At 34.0% G+C, this 12,347-nt stretch overlaps 3 protein-coding genes and 1 pseudogene across 3 annotated transcripts; 1 reads left to right on the top strand and 3 right to left on the bottom strand.

Moving 5' to 3' along the window:
- The first annotated feature begins 131 nt into the window (after nt 1–131).
- On the top strand, nt 132–1,506 carry LOC146954783 (serine carboxypeptidase-like 45). The gene is made up of 4 exons (XM_085745969.1): nt 132–534; nt 1,090–1,138; nt 1,230–1,331; nt 1,421–1,506. The coding sequence occupies exons 1-4, from the start codon at nt 310–312 to the stop codon at nt 1,504–1,506; spliced, it is 462 nt and encodes a 153-aa protein (XP_085602095.1). The 5' UTR covers nt 132–309.
- A 3,183-nt stretch (nt 1,507–4,689) lies between these two features.
- LOC146954784 (tubulin alpha-1 chain pseudogene) lies at nt 4,690–5,166 on the bottom strand (annotated as a pseudogene).
- LOC146954785 (tubulin alpha-5 chain-like) lies at nt 5,166–7,012 on the bottom strand. Its single transcript, XM_085745978.1, has 5 exons — nt 6,833–7,012; nt 6,666–6,741; nt 6,378–6,577; nt 5,583–6,023; nt 5,166–5,228 (listed from the first exon to the last, which is right to left on the bottom strand). Exons 1-5 carry the CDS (start codon nt 7,010–7,012, stop codon nt 5,166–5,168), a joined length of 960 nt encoding a protein of 319 aa, XP_085602104.1.
- Nucleotides 7,013–9,380: 2,368 nt separating this feature from the next.
- Nucleotides 9,381–11,608, bottom strand: LOC146954786 (uncharacterized protein At3g28850-like). The gene has a single exon (XM_085718509.1). The coding sequence runs from the start codon at nt 10,671–10,673 to the stop codon at nt 9,441–9,443; it is 1,233 nt and encodes a 410-aa protein (XP_085574635.1). The 5' UTR covers nt 10,674–11,608; the 3' UTR covers nt 9,381–9,440.
- Nucleotides 11,609–12,347: the final 739 nt, after the last annotated feature.

Below are 12,347 nucleotides of genomic sequence, written 5' to 3' on the forward strand. Positions count from 1 at the left end.
TGTGTTTTACAGCACACATCCACTATTGAGATTCTCATCACACAAACACACACTACACTCTCCTCTTTCACTCAAAGATACGTTCTTTCATTCATCTCTAACTCGTCCTCACTAAAATTACACACTCCAACTTTACTTTAACCCACACAAAGCCTTCATTATAAATACTCTCTTTTACTGAGTTAGTTACTTACTCTCATCACACAACACTCTTCAACACAAATAAACACCTTCATCACTTTTCCCTCTTGCCTCCTCCATTCTTAACCTCTCTTCACTTGTTTTCTGCAAACTCAAATCTCTCTTACCATGACAACAACATCTAACACCAAGCCATTCATTTTTTCCATGATTCTCATGTTAATGCTTGTAGTTCTTTTTTTGGAAAATCTAGTTATCCATGGAGTGACTTCTGACAAGATCAGAATGTTACCTGAGCAGCCGAAAGTCAGGTTCAACCAGTTTGCTGGGTACATCACAGTTGATCATGAAACACACCATAGATCACTCTTCTACTACTTTGTCAAGGCAGAGGTAGATCCTGCTCAGGACCGGCCTAAGGGGTATGCCACAAAATCAAGGGCTTTAGGCCCCCGGTTTCTTTAGGCCTCATATTCCTATCAATCTATTTCGATGTTGATTATTTTAAATATATTAAGACAAGTAGTGTGTAATCAAAGTTTGTAAAAGTAAAAAAATAATTTATATATGTATTATTTCAATATTATTTTGTTATTTTAAGATTTCTAACAATTGGTAAATACTGTCTATATTAAATATTATTTTCAACACACGCGCACGCACGCGCACCCGCGCATATACGCGCACGCGCACTCACATATATTAAAAAGGTCACACACTAACAGAGTTGATTATAGCGAAAGAGGATATACTCTCACAATGTCACAAACCAAAGTTTGATTTCTAGCTGACAAAATACTCATTTATTTAGTGTCTGACACACATCATATAGAATTACTTTCGATTGAAGGAACTTATGGAATTCTTTTCTTAATTTTGTCTTATTCTATCTAAACGCATATAAAAGGCATTTGTTTCAATTTCGCTTTAGGCCTTAAAATACATTAGGCCGGCCCTGATCCTGCTTCAAAACCAGTTGTACTCTGGTTAAACGAAGGTATGTAACTAACTCTGTTAATTAATTTTACACAATCTACTAACTGTTTTTGTTTCAAAACACTAACTACATTCTTCTTAAATTCTTCAAGGACCTGGCTGCTCATCAGTACGCCAAGGTGCCTTTTCAGAACACGGTCCTTTCCGGCCAACAACAAAGGGTCTTGTTAAAAACCCCTTCAGTTGGAACAAAGGTAACACAACAACTTTCATACATTTTTGTTCATTTTTAATATTTTTATTTTTTTTTGTGCTAAAAATTTATTTTTTCTACATTTTGCAGTAGCTAACATGATCTACTTAGACTCTCCAATTGGTGTTGGTTTCTCATATTCATCTAATAAGCTTGATTATGTTCTTGTTAATTAACAAAACAACTCATTACTGTTTTCATGTTACTTTGCACCTCAGCTTGCGGAGCTAATCCTCCATACCAAAGCCAATAAAAGACTGAAGGGGATTTTTTTTTTTAGGGAAAAAGACTGAAGGGGATGACATTGAGTATAAATATAGATTATTATTTTAAATAATTTTCGGTTACGAAACTATAATTTTTTATATACTAACCTCAATTGATAAAAGTCGGCTGATTTTTATCTTCTTCTTCTTCAAAAAAATAAATCAGTTGATTTCTAAACAACTGGTACTAAGTTTTCCCGTCCTACTTTGTCTTTTAATGCCGGCATAGTTCACCTTTCAATGTTCAATAAATAACTCTTAATTAAATCACATAACATTGAATCATTACATTAGAAATATTTTTCAAGTATACTAGCAATATTCAAGCAACATATACAAGTTCACGTTTTCAAATATTCACAACATTCACCAAATTTCACCAATACACATAATAACCAAATCACATAGTCAAGTATGACACGTTTCACCTATCTCAAGTGCATGAAATGTTATAGACATTTCTAAATGCATGTGGTACAAAGTTTTGGATTCGGAGATAATTTTACCGAGATTCCACCAACGTAACAAACACCGTGTTAGGCAGTATTTTCGACAGGCTATAATAAAGTAGTCAATAGAGTTGACTTAGACTTTGAAGAGAATTGTGGAATTCGACTCATTTGTTCGGTCAAAGTTATATTCTTAAAGAAATGTGTTGTTCTAGAGATGACGTTTCGACAAGCATTTTGACAAGCAAAAAGGAGTCAAAGGGAAGTTGGTGCCAGATAAGGAAGCTAAGCAGCGGTTGTAACGGGTTTGGTTATGGTGCATAAGGATTTTCCTTATGCACCCTGCATAAGGATTGCTAATATGGTCCATTAATCTGTAGCCCAACAAATTTGCTTCCTACACCACCCAAATTCATAAAGCTCTGAGGAACAAATTCATAAACAAAATCTGTCGTCAGCGGTATTCGCCGCCGTATGATAACACCTTCCACCGCCACTCCCATTCCTCTCCTCTCCACCACCAACGACGACCACAATGCAACCGCCTACAACAGCAATAGCGACAGCGACGACAACGACAACCACCACACTCACACTCCACTTCTCGATTCCGTTCCCGAAACCGTACCCGTTGATTCCTTAGACGATAACATTTGCATTACCTGCAACAAACTCAAAGGTGAATTGCTCGTATGTTCCCAAACCGATTGTTTCGTTTCTGTCCACGTCACTTGCATCGGTTTCGAACCTAAATTCGATGATTCTGGAAACTTCTTTTGTCCTTATTGTGCTTACAAACGCGCGTTGAAGAAAACTAGAGAATTAAGAGAAAAAGCGATTCTGGCGAAGAAAGCTCTTTCTAGCTTTTTAGACAAACTGGTGGTGGTAGTGGTGGTGACGTATGGTTAAAACCATTAGACGAGGATTGAAGTTCGCTGAGGGTGAGGATTGTTTCTGGTTGTGGGTTGCACCACGGTGGTGCTTTTTTTTTCTTTTCTGGAAATGGTTTAATTTCGAATTGGTTTTCAGAGTAGAATGGTTTAATTAAAATTCACAGTTTAATTTCGAATTGGTTTAATTTCTGGAAATGGTTTCATAGTGTTGATTCATAGTGTTGATTTGTTTAATTTTTGGAAATGGTTTCATAATGTTTAATTTCGAATTGGTTTAATTTCTGGAAAATCAACTCAGATAGTTTAATTTCAGGAAATGGTTTTCAGCTTTTTACTCTGAAAACCAATATGCTGTGTACATGGTTTTAGCAAGTTTCACTCTGAAACCATTTTGCAGTGGAAATGGTTTTAGAGCGTTGATTTGCTTTGGAACTGTTTTTAACAATTTCTTTGTTTGGTTTAGAATCTAAGTTGTAAAATGTGTTATTTTGCTCTGAATTTGAAATGGTTTACATGTAATCCATCAGATGATAAGACTTGATATGAATCAGTTTAATTGCGAAACCAAATTAATTGTCTAATGGTTTTGATAGACTTGTATGTGAAATAGACTTAATCTTAATTGTCTCAGGAAATGGTTTCATACTGTTGATTTGTTTCTTATTATAGTATGTTTTGTTTAAAAATCATATAGAAAACCATTTTACTCTGAAAACCAATATGCTGTGTAAATGGTTTTAGCAAGTTTTACTCTGAAACCATTTTGCTGTGGAAATGGTTTCAGAGCGTTGATTTGCTTTGGAACAGTTTTTAACAAATTTCTTTGTTTGGTTTAGAATCTAAGTTGTGAAATGAGAAACCATGGGAAGAATGACAAGGCTGCAAAAACTATGGATTTGAGAATTGGAATCTGTTCAACAATATTAAGCAACTCAAGCAATTGCAAAAGAAACTTAGGGGTATGGAATAAGTTTCATAGTATAATGTTCATTTTGTTTTATTTTTGGCCCAAAAATGTTCAATTTAATTTAATTTTATTAAACTTAGGGGTATGGAATACTAAAACCACAAGTATGGTTTAATGGTTTTGATAGTGGACTATGTGAAACCAATATAATTGTGTAATGGTTTTAAATGAAATTATTATTGGTACATGGTTTTAAATAATGATTAAGATGTTATGCACTGAAATTATTACTGAAACCATACGTATGGTTTAATGGTTTTGATAGTTTTCAATGTGAATTAATCAATAAGTAACCACTTTTTTTTTGTAAAGCCTCGTCATCTCTCTTTTATTTCTTACGTTGTAAAACGAATTTCTAGCTTTGTCTAAATATAATTGCACTTTAATGGTTTTAATAGACTTGTATGTGAAAGAAAAATAATTGTCAAATGCTAAATAAAATAAAAGAATAGTGAAAATACATAATGATAGATTGAATTATATGGAGATGTGGTTGCTATATACTGAAAGATTCAAAGGTATACCATCAACAAACTCTATCTTAAATCTAACTACCCTTCCTTGAAAAGTAAGCACAAGGACTAAAAAAATTTTTATAGGGACTAAAAACATCTTTTACATTATTTTTTTAATATTTTTTATTAATATTATTAGTACATCACTACTGCAAAACATAAAACAACATCTATTATGCTATGTGCAGAAACAAGTGATTCAAAATAACAATATAGTTCATGATGAAAAAAATTGTCTCAACATTTTTTTTAACTTGAAACATTCCAAATTACAGAACTAGTACACAATACTACCCGACTCGAGGAATTAGTTTCTCCAATTGCGCGGAGAAAATACCAGGTTTACACCAAAACATAGAAGAGCTTAGCACACATCAGAAAGATTCTTAAAAATAGTGGAGTGGGGAAATGATTATTACACAACCAGATACAAGAGACAGAACAAAGACAGGGAGGTGAAGATAGCTGATGATGAAGGAATGATGATAGGTTTCAGTAGTCATCAACATCATTATCATCACCAGCTTCACCTTCAGCTCCAACTTCTTCATAGTCTTTTTCAAGAGCAGCAAGATCCTCCCTGGCTTCTGAAAATTCACCTTCTTCCATTCCTTCACCAACATACCAATGTACAAATGCCCTCTTAGCATACATGAGATCAAATTTATGATCAATGCGAGAGAAAACCTCGGCAACAGCTGTGTTGTTGCTTATCATACAAACCGCACACATCACCTTTGCAAGATCACCTCCCAGCACCACTGTTGGAGGCTGGTAGTTGATTCCACACTTGAAACCAGTTGGACACCTGAAAATAGTCACCAATATCACTCAGTCAAACTGTTTTTTAGTAAAAGGCGAAAGAATAGTTCGCTTTGCGCTCATCACACGGCTCAATCATATTACATATAATATGTTATGTCCCCTATGAGAATAGAGCAGTTATAAGATATAATATAACACAAAATCAGTTCTATAATATTGTTGTGCCAAATTGCATAATTTCAGCACTTTGATCATTCTAGGTAGTTTAAATTGCAAGGAACATAATCTAAATTATCACTCATAAATCATAATGTGATATTCCAAGGAGTCTAAGTGTAATTACCAGTCAAAAAACTGAACTGTTCTTTGTTTTGATATTTGAAACAGCTGCATTTACATCTTTAGGCTCAACATCTCCGCGATACATGAGGCAGCATGCCATGTACTTTCCGTGTCTAGGGTCACACTTAGCCATCATACTTAACGGCTCAAAAACTGCGTTGGTGATCTCAAGAACTGATATCTGCTCATGGTAGGCCTTTGCAGAGGATATTACAGGGGCATAAGACGAAAGCATGAAATGGATACGAGGATATGGTACCAGGTTAGTCTGGAATTCAGTAACGTCCACGTTGATTGCACCGTCAAATCTCAAGGAAGTTGTCAAGGAAGAGATCACTTGAGAAATCAAACGGTTCAAGTTGGTATAACTTGGCCTTTCTATATCTAATGATTTTCTGCATATATCATATATTGCTTCATTGTCCAAAAGTACAACCACATCAGTGTGCTCAAGGAAGAGAATGAGTGGAAAGAACATTGTTGTAAGGTTCAACAACTGCAGTAGATACCTACATATTAAAAGGTATTGTTAGAATCAAAGAATCAAATCCTAATATATATTATTAGGATTAGAATTAGCAAATCATATCAGTTTGTATTTATTCTGTATGCGATAATGAATAGAGGCGAGTGTAGTCTGATCTATCTAGATACATAGAATCACAAATTTAACAGGTATTATTGCCATAAACCATATGAATGAGTGGAAAAAATATAAAAATAGTGGTAAGAAAAGCATAAAACATGAATTAAGAAAATGAATAAATCACAGAAGAATGTAACAAATAACAAAGTAGGTACAAATCTTTGATGCTTCACAAACAGTTCATATTGTCTTCATTCTTAATACCTGAGGAGAAGGATAGATGGTAAAACCAAGTTTAGACTTTTTGCCATAATCAACAGACAACCTTTCCAAAAGTAACGATCCCAAACCAGAACCAGTACCTCCACCAACAACATTGAAAACAAAGAATCCTTGCAATCCAGTGCAATTGTCTACTAATTTTCTGATACGGTTGAGGCATAGTTCAACAATTTCTCTTCCAACTGCAGCACAGATACACAAATAATAACCATTGTCAAGCTAAAAAGTGAAGAAAATAGCTAATTTAAACTGCATTAGAAATTGACTTACCTGTGTAATGTCCCCTTGCAAAATTGTTAGCAGCATCTTCCTTGCCATAAATTAATTGCTCAGGGTGAAAAGTTGTCTGTACGAACCAGTTCTTACTTCATCGATAACAGTAGGTTCCAGATCAACAAATAAGGCCCTTGGTACATGCTTGCCAGATCCAGTCTCACTGAAGAAGGTGTTGAAAAATGACGTCGGACAGGTGAGAAAGGTTGAAATTCGTACAACCTAGACGGTGAAATCACGTCGCAATCACGGCTGGAAAACGACGTCGGAGCGGCGAGCAAACGTGAAGCAAGGTTCGCCGGTGAAATCGGCGCAATCACTCCGTGACGTAGCTTGAAAACCATGTCGGAAATCGGAGCAAAGAATGCAGTCGCGAAAACGGAGAAAGATAGCAGTTTTGCGAAAACGGAGAAAGATTGTGGGGTCTGAGTTGAGAACCATAGGATCATTACAAGTGTCCTGTTATCTGATGGTTGTGATTAACTTATGCATGGTGCATAAGTTATGGCTTATGCACCATAACTTTTGCCGGTTGTAACACCCCAATTTTTAATATTAGTTTATTAGTATTATTGTTAGATGATATTAATTTTAATATTATTAATAGTATTGATTTGTGTGATATTATTAATTTAATTATTAGTATTTATTGAGAGATTAGGCTCGGTTAAAGAGTGTGAGAAAATAATATTTAAGAAGAAAATAGAGTTTTTTGTTTTGTTTTTAGAGAATAAGAAAGTAGAGTGCGAATGGAGGTGGGTTTGTAAAATTTGGTAGAAAAGAGGCGTAGTTAGTGAGTTGAGTAGTGTTTTAATGATTTAAGCAGAGAAAGGTGTGAATAAAAGAAGAAGTTTAGTAGCAGTGAGTCTTTGAGGATGGCTTTGGAGCCTACTCGTTTACTTATCACTTTTGGGAGTCTTTATCCAGTCGAAGCTCTGATCTATGACACTAGGGATTGGGGATTTATTCTATTTTAGATTTCTTTTGAATTCAGTTTTGATGTTGATACAAATGATGTGAAAGTTACTTTGATTTTTGAAAAATTTATTCTATTGCTACATTTTTAATTTAAATGAAGTATTTTTGAATTGTAGAAGATGTGTGACACCCTTGCATGTTTAATTAATTATTGTATTTTTATTAGAAAATAATACATGGGGTTTAGGGTGTTACATAGTGGTATCAGTGCAGGTCGGTCCGTCAGACCAAATCATAACTATTTTAATCCTCTTGTATGCGACAAGTATGTAAATACTGTCGATACTCGTTCTAATTGGTTAATAGTAGGAATTAGCAAAGTGGGGGAAACGTGGGGAGGTGAGCGTAACTTAGGAGTTAAAGAGTCGAACGAAGGAATTTTATCCGAACTGTTTCCTTTAGGTAATTTTCGAGGGCGAAATTTTTTTAAGTGGGGGAGAGTTGTAACACCCCAATTTTTAGTATTAGTTTATTAGTATTATTGTTAGATGATATTAATTTTAATAGGAAAATGTTAACTAGTGCCCCCGGGGCACTAGTTAAAGAAAGCAAATATAGTATAAGTACCTTGGAACTTGTGTAGTCAAAGTTTAAAAAACGTAAAGAAGTAAATGATCCCTATAAATATTCAGAATTATTTTTTAATCCCTACAAAATAAAATAACATTTTTTAGTCTCTGTCACATTTTCCTTAAGCATTTTAGGGACCAAAAATATTGACAAAATTTTTTGACAGGGACTAAAAATGCTGATGAAATTTTTTTTATAGAGACTAAAAATGCTGAGAAATTTTTTTATAGAGACTAAAAAATGTGATATTATTTTGTAGGGACTAAAAATAAAATTCTGAATATTTATAGGGACCATTTACTTAATTAACCCTAAAATTTATTTATTTTTCATTTAAAATAAGATTGTCCAGTACAACATGATATAAATCAATTTCCAAAGATAGGAAAATTAATTTTATTCACGTAAATCAATTTTTGAACCTAAAAATTTGATTTCTATTTATAAAAACATCTAACTCACTATAACTAACAAACATGATTTCTGAGCATTCAAACATTTAACGATTAGCACAACCAGAACTTTTACCCAAACAATGAAGAAACTAATATATTGCAATATGATCCATTACATGATATGCGAATTAGGGTTTAAGATTTGATTGGTATATAGCTGATAAGTAGTAGTAAAATTTGTTGCTTGCTAATATATTTGAGGGAAGTAACAAAAACTCCTACAAAAGTATTAGCGAAACCTAACAAATTAGGGTTGGTATTAGCTGTTAAAATAAAGGATTAGAGGAGGAAAAATAATGTGCAAAAATCAGAAAATAAAAATATATGGAGGAGAAGATATGCGATTTGGGGTTTAGGATTTGATTGGTATATAACTAATAAATAGTAGTAAAATTTGTTGCTTGCTAATATATTTGAGGGAAGTAACAAAAACTCCTACAAATTAGGGTTAGTATTAGTCAAACCTAAAAAACTTAGGGTTAGTATTAGAAGGGAAAAAATTAGGTTAAGTTGCTGCAGACCTAACAAAATTAATAAATAAGGATTAACTCAAAAAAAAGTTAGGAAAAAAAATACCGAAAACTTGGATGTTACATTCTCCAAGCACATGCATATAAACAAACTGGAATTCAGAGTTAATGAACTATAAAATAAAAAAATAAAAAAATAATAAATAAAAACTAAAGTTTAACATAAATAAACAGCAGTATATAAAATAAATACATTATAATTGCCATTAGGAAACAAAAATATAGTCAATAGTCATGACTCATGAGCAGCAAGTTGGGCATCTTATCAAGCCATTTTCATTACAATCAATGCATCTTTTTTCAGATGATGAATCATAGTATCTTCTCAATTTCCCTTTTTCCTCTTCAAACACTCTTCTACTACCATTGCATTTTGAGCAAGGAACAAACCTTGCATCTCCACATCTCTCACACACAAACCCAAAATCCTTAATAGGAAAACCTTTCAACAGATTTTCCAATTCACCAGACTCATGTAGCAACCTGATTTCCTCAGCATTTCCCACATGTTTTCCTCTGATAAAAACATGTGGCAAAGTCACCATTTTGTCTCCAAGTGCATTCTGCAATTCCTTCCTATAAGATGAGTCCATTGAAATGTCCCTTTCATCTACTCTAACTCTGAATCCCTTCAATATCATCCTAACCGAACAACAATCTTCATAGGTCTTCCGGATACCCCTTAAACTTGTAAAATAAAACACTATTCTGTCTTCAGCACCAGGTAAACAGCACAAATTGCTAGAAATTGAAGAATGACAACAACTCAAAGGGCTATTACTACTACTACTACTACTACTACTACTACTACTACTACCACCACCACCGCTGCTAGATTCCGCTGACCTTGATAGATGGTTGTTGCTTCCAAGTTTTCTTGATAACAATGCTCTCCTGTAACTAGAAACAACATTTGGGTCCAATTTAGCAAGCAAAGCTTCCTCAGATAAATGTTGCCAAAGTGGCTTCTTGTTCAATGATGATGGGGAAGAAGAAGAAGAAGAAGAAGAAGAAGAAGAAGAAGAAATGTTCTTCTCCATTACAGTTCCTGAGAAAGAATCAAGCAGTGAAGACCCATCAAATTCTTTTTGCCTCCATGAGCTTGGCTTCTTTGAATAATCCATTGGAGTGTCAAAATTTGGTTCATCATCATCGTTATCAAGGCCATCCATGAGTTCCCAAGCGTTGATGACTGAATCAGGGGACAATGATTGTTCTGGCTGTGTTTGGTTCAGTTTTGAGGGTTCATCATCATAATCGTTTTGGTTAATCATTAGAAGGGAACCATAGGTGGTGGAGGTGAGGGAGACAAGGTGATGAGTATCACCTTTTCTTGTTGGAGGGTGATGCACAAGAGGCATTGGGAGAGACATAGCTTTCGGAGCTTGTGAAACTGAAGGTGAAGAATTAGAATAGTGGTCCTCGGAATTTTTAACAACTATGGTAAGGTTTTTTGAGACCGGACAACCCATGAATGAATGTGTTCAAATTGAAGAAATTGATGGAATTTGTGTGTGTATGTCTTAGAACACTACTTTTTAGTTTCACCTTTAAGGTTTGTGTTTGTCTTGTTAGGAAGACATAAAGAAGAAATCATGTAGTGTCGGGTGAAAGTGATGTTTCAACATTGAGGTAGGTTTGGGAAGGGTGTGATGAATGGTGTATGAAAAGATAGATCCATAAAAATCGTTATTAGTTTAGGACTAATAAGAATTTTTCTTAAATTGATAATTATGAGGGAGAAATTAATGGAGGACTAGGAACTAGGGCAAAATAGTTAGTTGGAATTTGTAAGATTTCTGTTACATTTGATATGCATGAATTTTTCTATTAGCGTATTGACTAAGCATCCTTTTAGCTTGCTTCCCTTGTGTTACGTCTTTATTCGTGAAAACACAGTGCATTTGACTTTTCAAAAAGAGAACTGGTGATTATATTGAACATTAAACAATGATCATTTTAAAAATTTCATTATCTCCCTTATATGTAAAAAAAATAAAAAAAATAAAACTATGTTTTTGCCGGTAGGCGCGATTGATACATGATAATAATATAGTATTAGAAAAAAAATCAAATCTCACGTTGGATAGATACAACTCTTGATAAGAATTTATAAAATAAAAAAAACACTCATCTCATTACAAGTCGCCTGTGTAAGAATGAGTTATGCCCCAATTTCAACATATAATAATAAAATATTAGTAATTGTTTTAAACTGGACTTCGGCCAAATATAATATTGGCCAACGGACCCATGAACCCATGAACCAAATAGACATTGCAGCTCTGACACTCCGACAATCAGAGTTGTTGATACGATCTCCAACTAACTCCAATGTTCTTTCGGGAGTCTTCGATACAATCTCCAATTAACTCCAATGTTCCTCCGGGTTTTGCGGATACATATATGGTCGAGCACCCCTGTAGAAGGACAATTGCGCGCCCTTTCAAGGGAGATTCATTATTAACCACTTTTATTAATTCTTCTAGAGAGTCTTCACTATATTATCTCTTGTTCTTGTAATGTCATTGTACCCACACTGGAGCATTACCACCATTGTAAGCTATCATAGCAGCGTCACACCAACGAACCTCTTTTACGATTATCGTTGATTTAATACAAACGATCTTGTTTACACTTGGAAATTAATTTATAAATGAGGGATGTAATTTTGTAGGAGTAGTAAGACTTAACTCCAAGTTTAATATTAAGAGTTTAATCTTATAATTCTAAGGTAATGAGTTTAAATTATCTGAAGGACAATATTAAGAGAGAATGACATCAAATAGAATAGAGCACGTGAGAAAAATTCTTGAGGATCAGGAAAAGCCACATCATTTAAGCGTATCATTTGTGCTTTAAAAAAATATATACCCATTATTAAAAAAAAATATCGCTTTTTTTTAAAAAAATTAGAGCACGTGAATTCAATTTTAACCGGTCATTCGTCCAACCTAATTATCATGATTGTTAGATCTTCATCATCGTATTGAGTGTCGAATTTTTTTTTGTTAAGTAGTTTAATGATTAGACTCACACATTATAAATATAAAGATCTAAGAAATTTGAAGTCCATTCTCCGATAAGTGCATATCAATGTCCATGTAGCTATCAACCGAGCTAAATGAGTGTGAAAGGTTTTATGT

The sequence above is a fragment of the Medicago sativa genome, chromosome 1, assembly GCF_051527215.1.
Source record: "Medicago sativa cultivar Bolivia chromosome 1, Bolivia_mono, whole genome shotgun sequence".
NCBI lineage: Eukaryota > Viridiplantae > Streptophyta > Magnoliopsida > Fabales > Fabaceae > Medicago > Medicago sativa.

Coding starts and splice junctions, on each gene's coding strand:
- LOC146954786 (XM_085718509.1), bottom strand. CDS start 10,673: ATGGGTTGTCCGGTCTCAAAAAACCTTACCATAGTTGTTAAAAATTCC.
- LOC146954785 (XM_085745978.1), bottom strand. CDS start 7,012: ATGGTTTTCAAGCTACGTCACGGAGTGATTGCGCCGATTTCACCGGCG. Junction 6,742..6,832: donor ATTTTTCAACACCTTCTTCA/GTGAGACTGGAT, acceptor TGGTTCGTACAG/ACAACTTTTCACCCTGAGCA. Junction 5,229..5,582: donor GAGATGTTGAGCCTAAAGAT/GTAAATGCAGCT, acceptor GACTATTTTCAG/GTGTCCAACTGGTTTCAAGT.
- LOC146954783 (XM_085745969.1), top strand. CDS start 310: ATGACAACAACATCTAACACCAAGCCATTCATTTTTTCCATGATTCTC. Junction 535..1,089: donor ACTACTTTGTCAAGGCAGAG/GTAGATCCTGCT, acceptor AAAATACATTAG/GCCGGCCCTGATCCTGCTTC. Junction 1,332..1,420: donor CCCCTTCAGTTGGAACAAAG/GTAACACAACAA, acceptor TACATTTTGCAG/TAGCTAACATGATCTACTTA.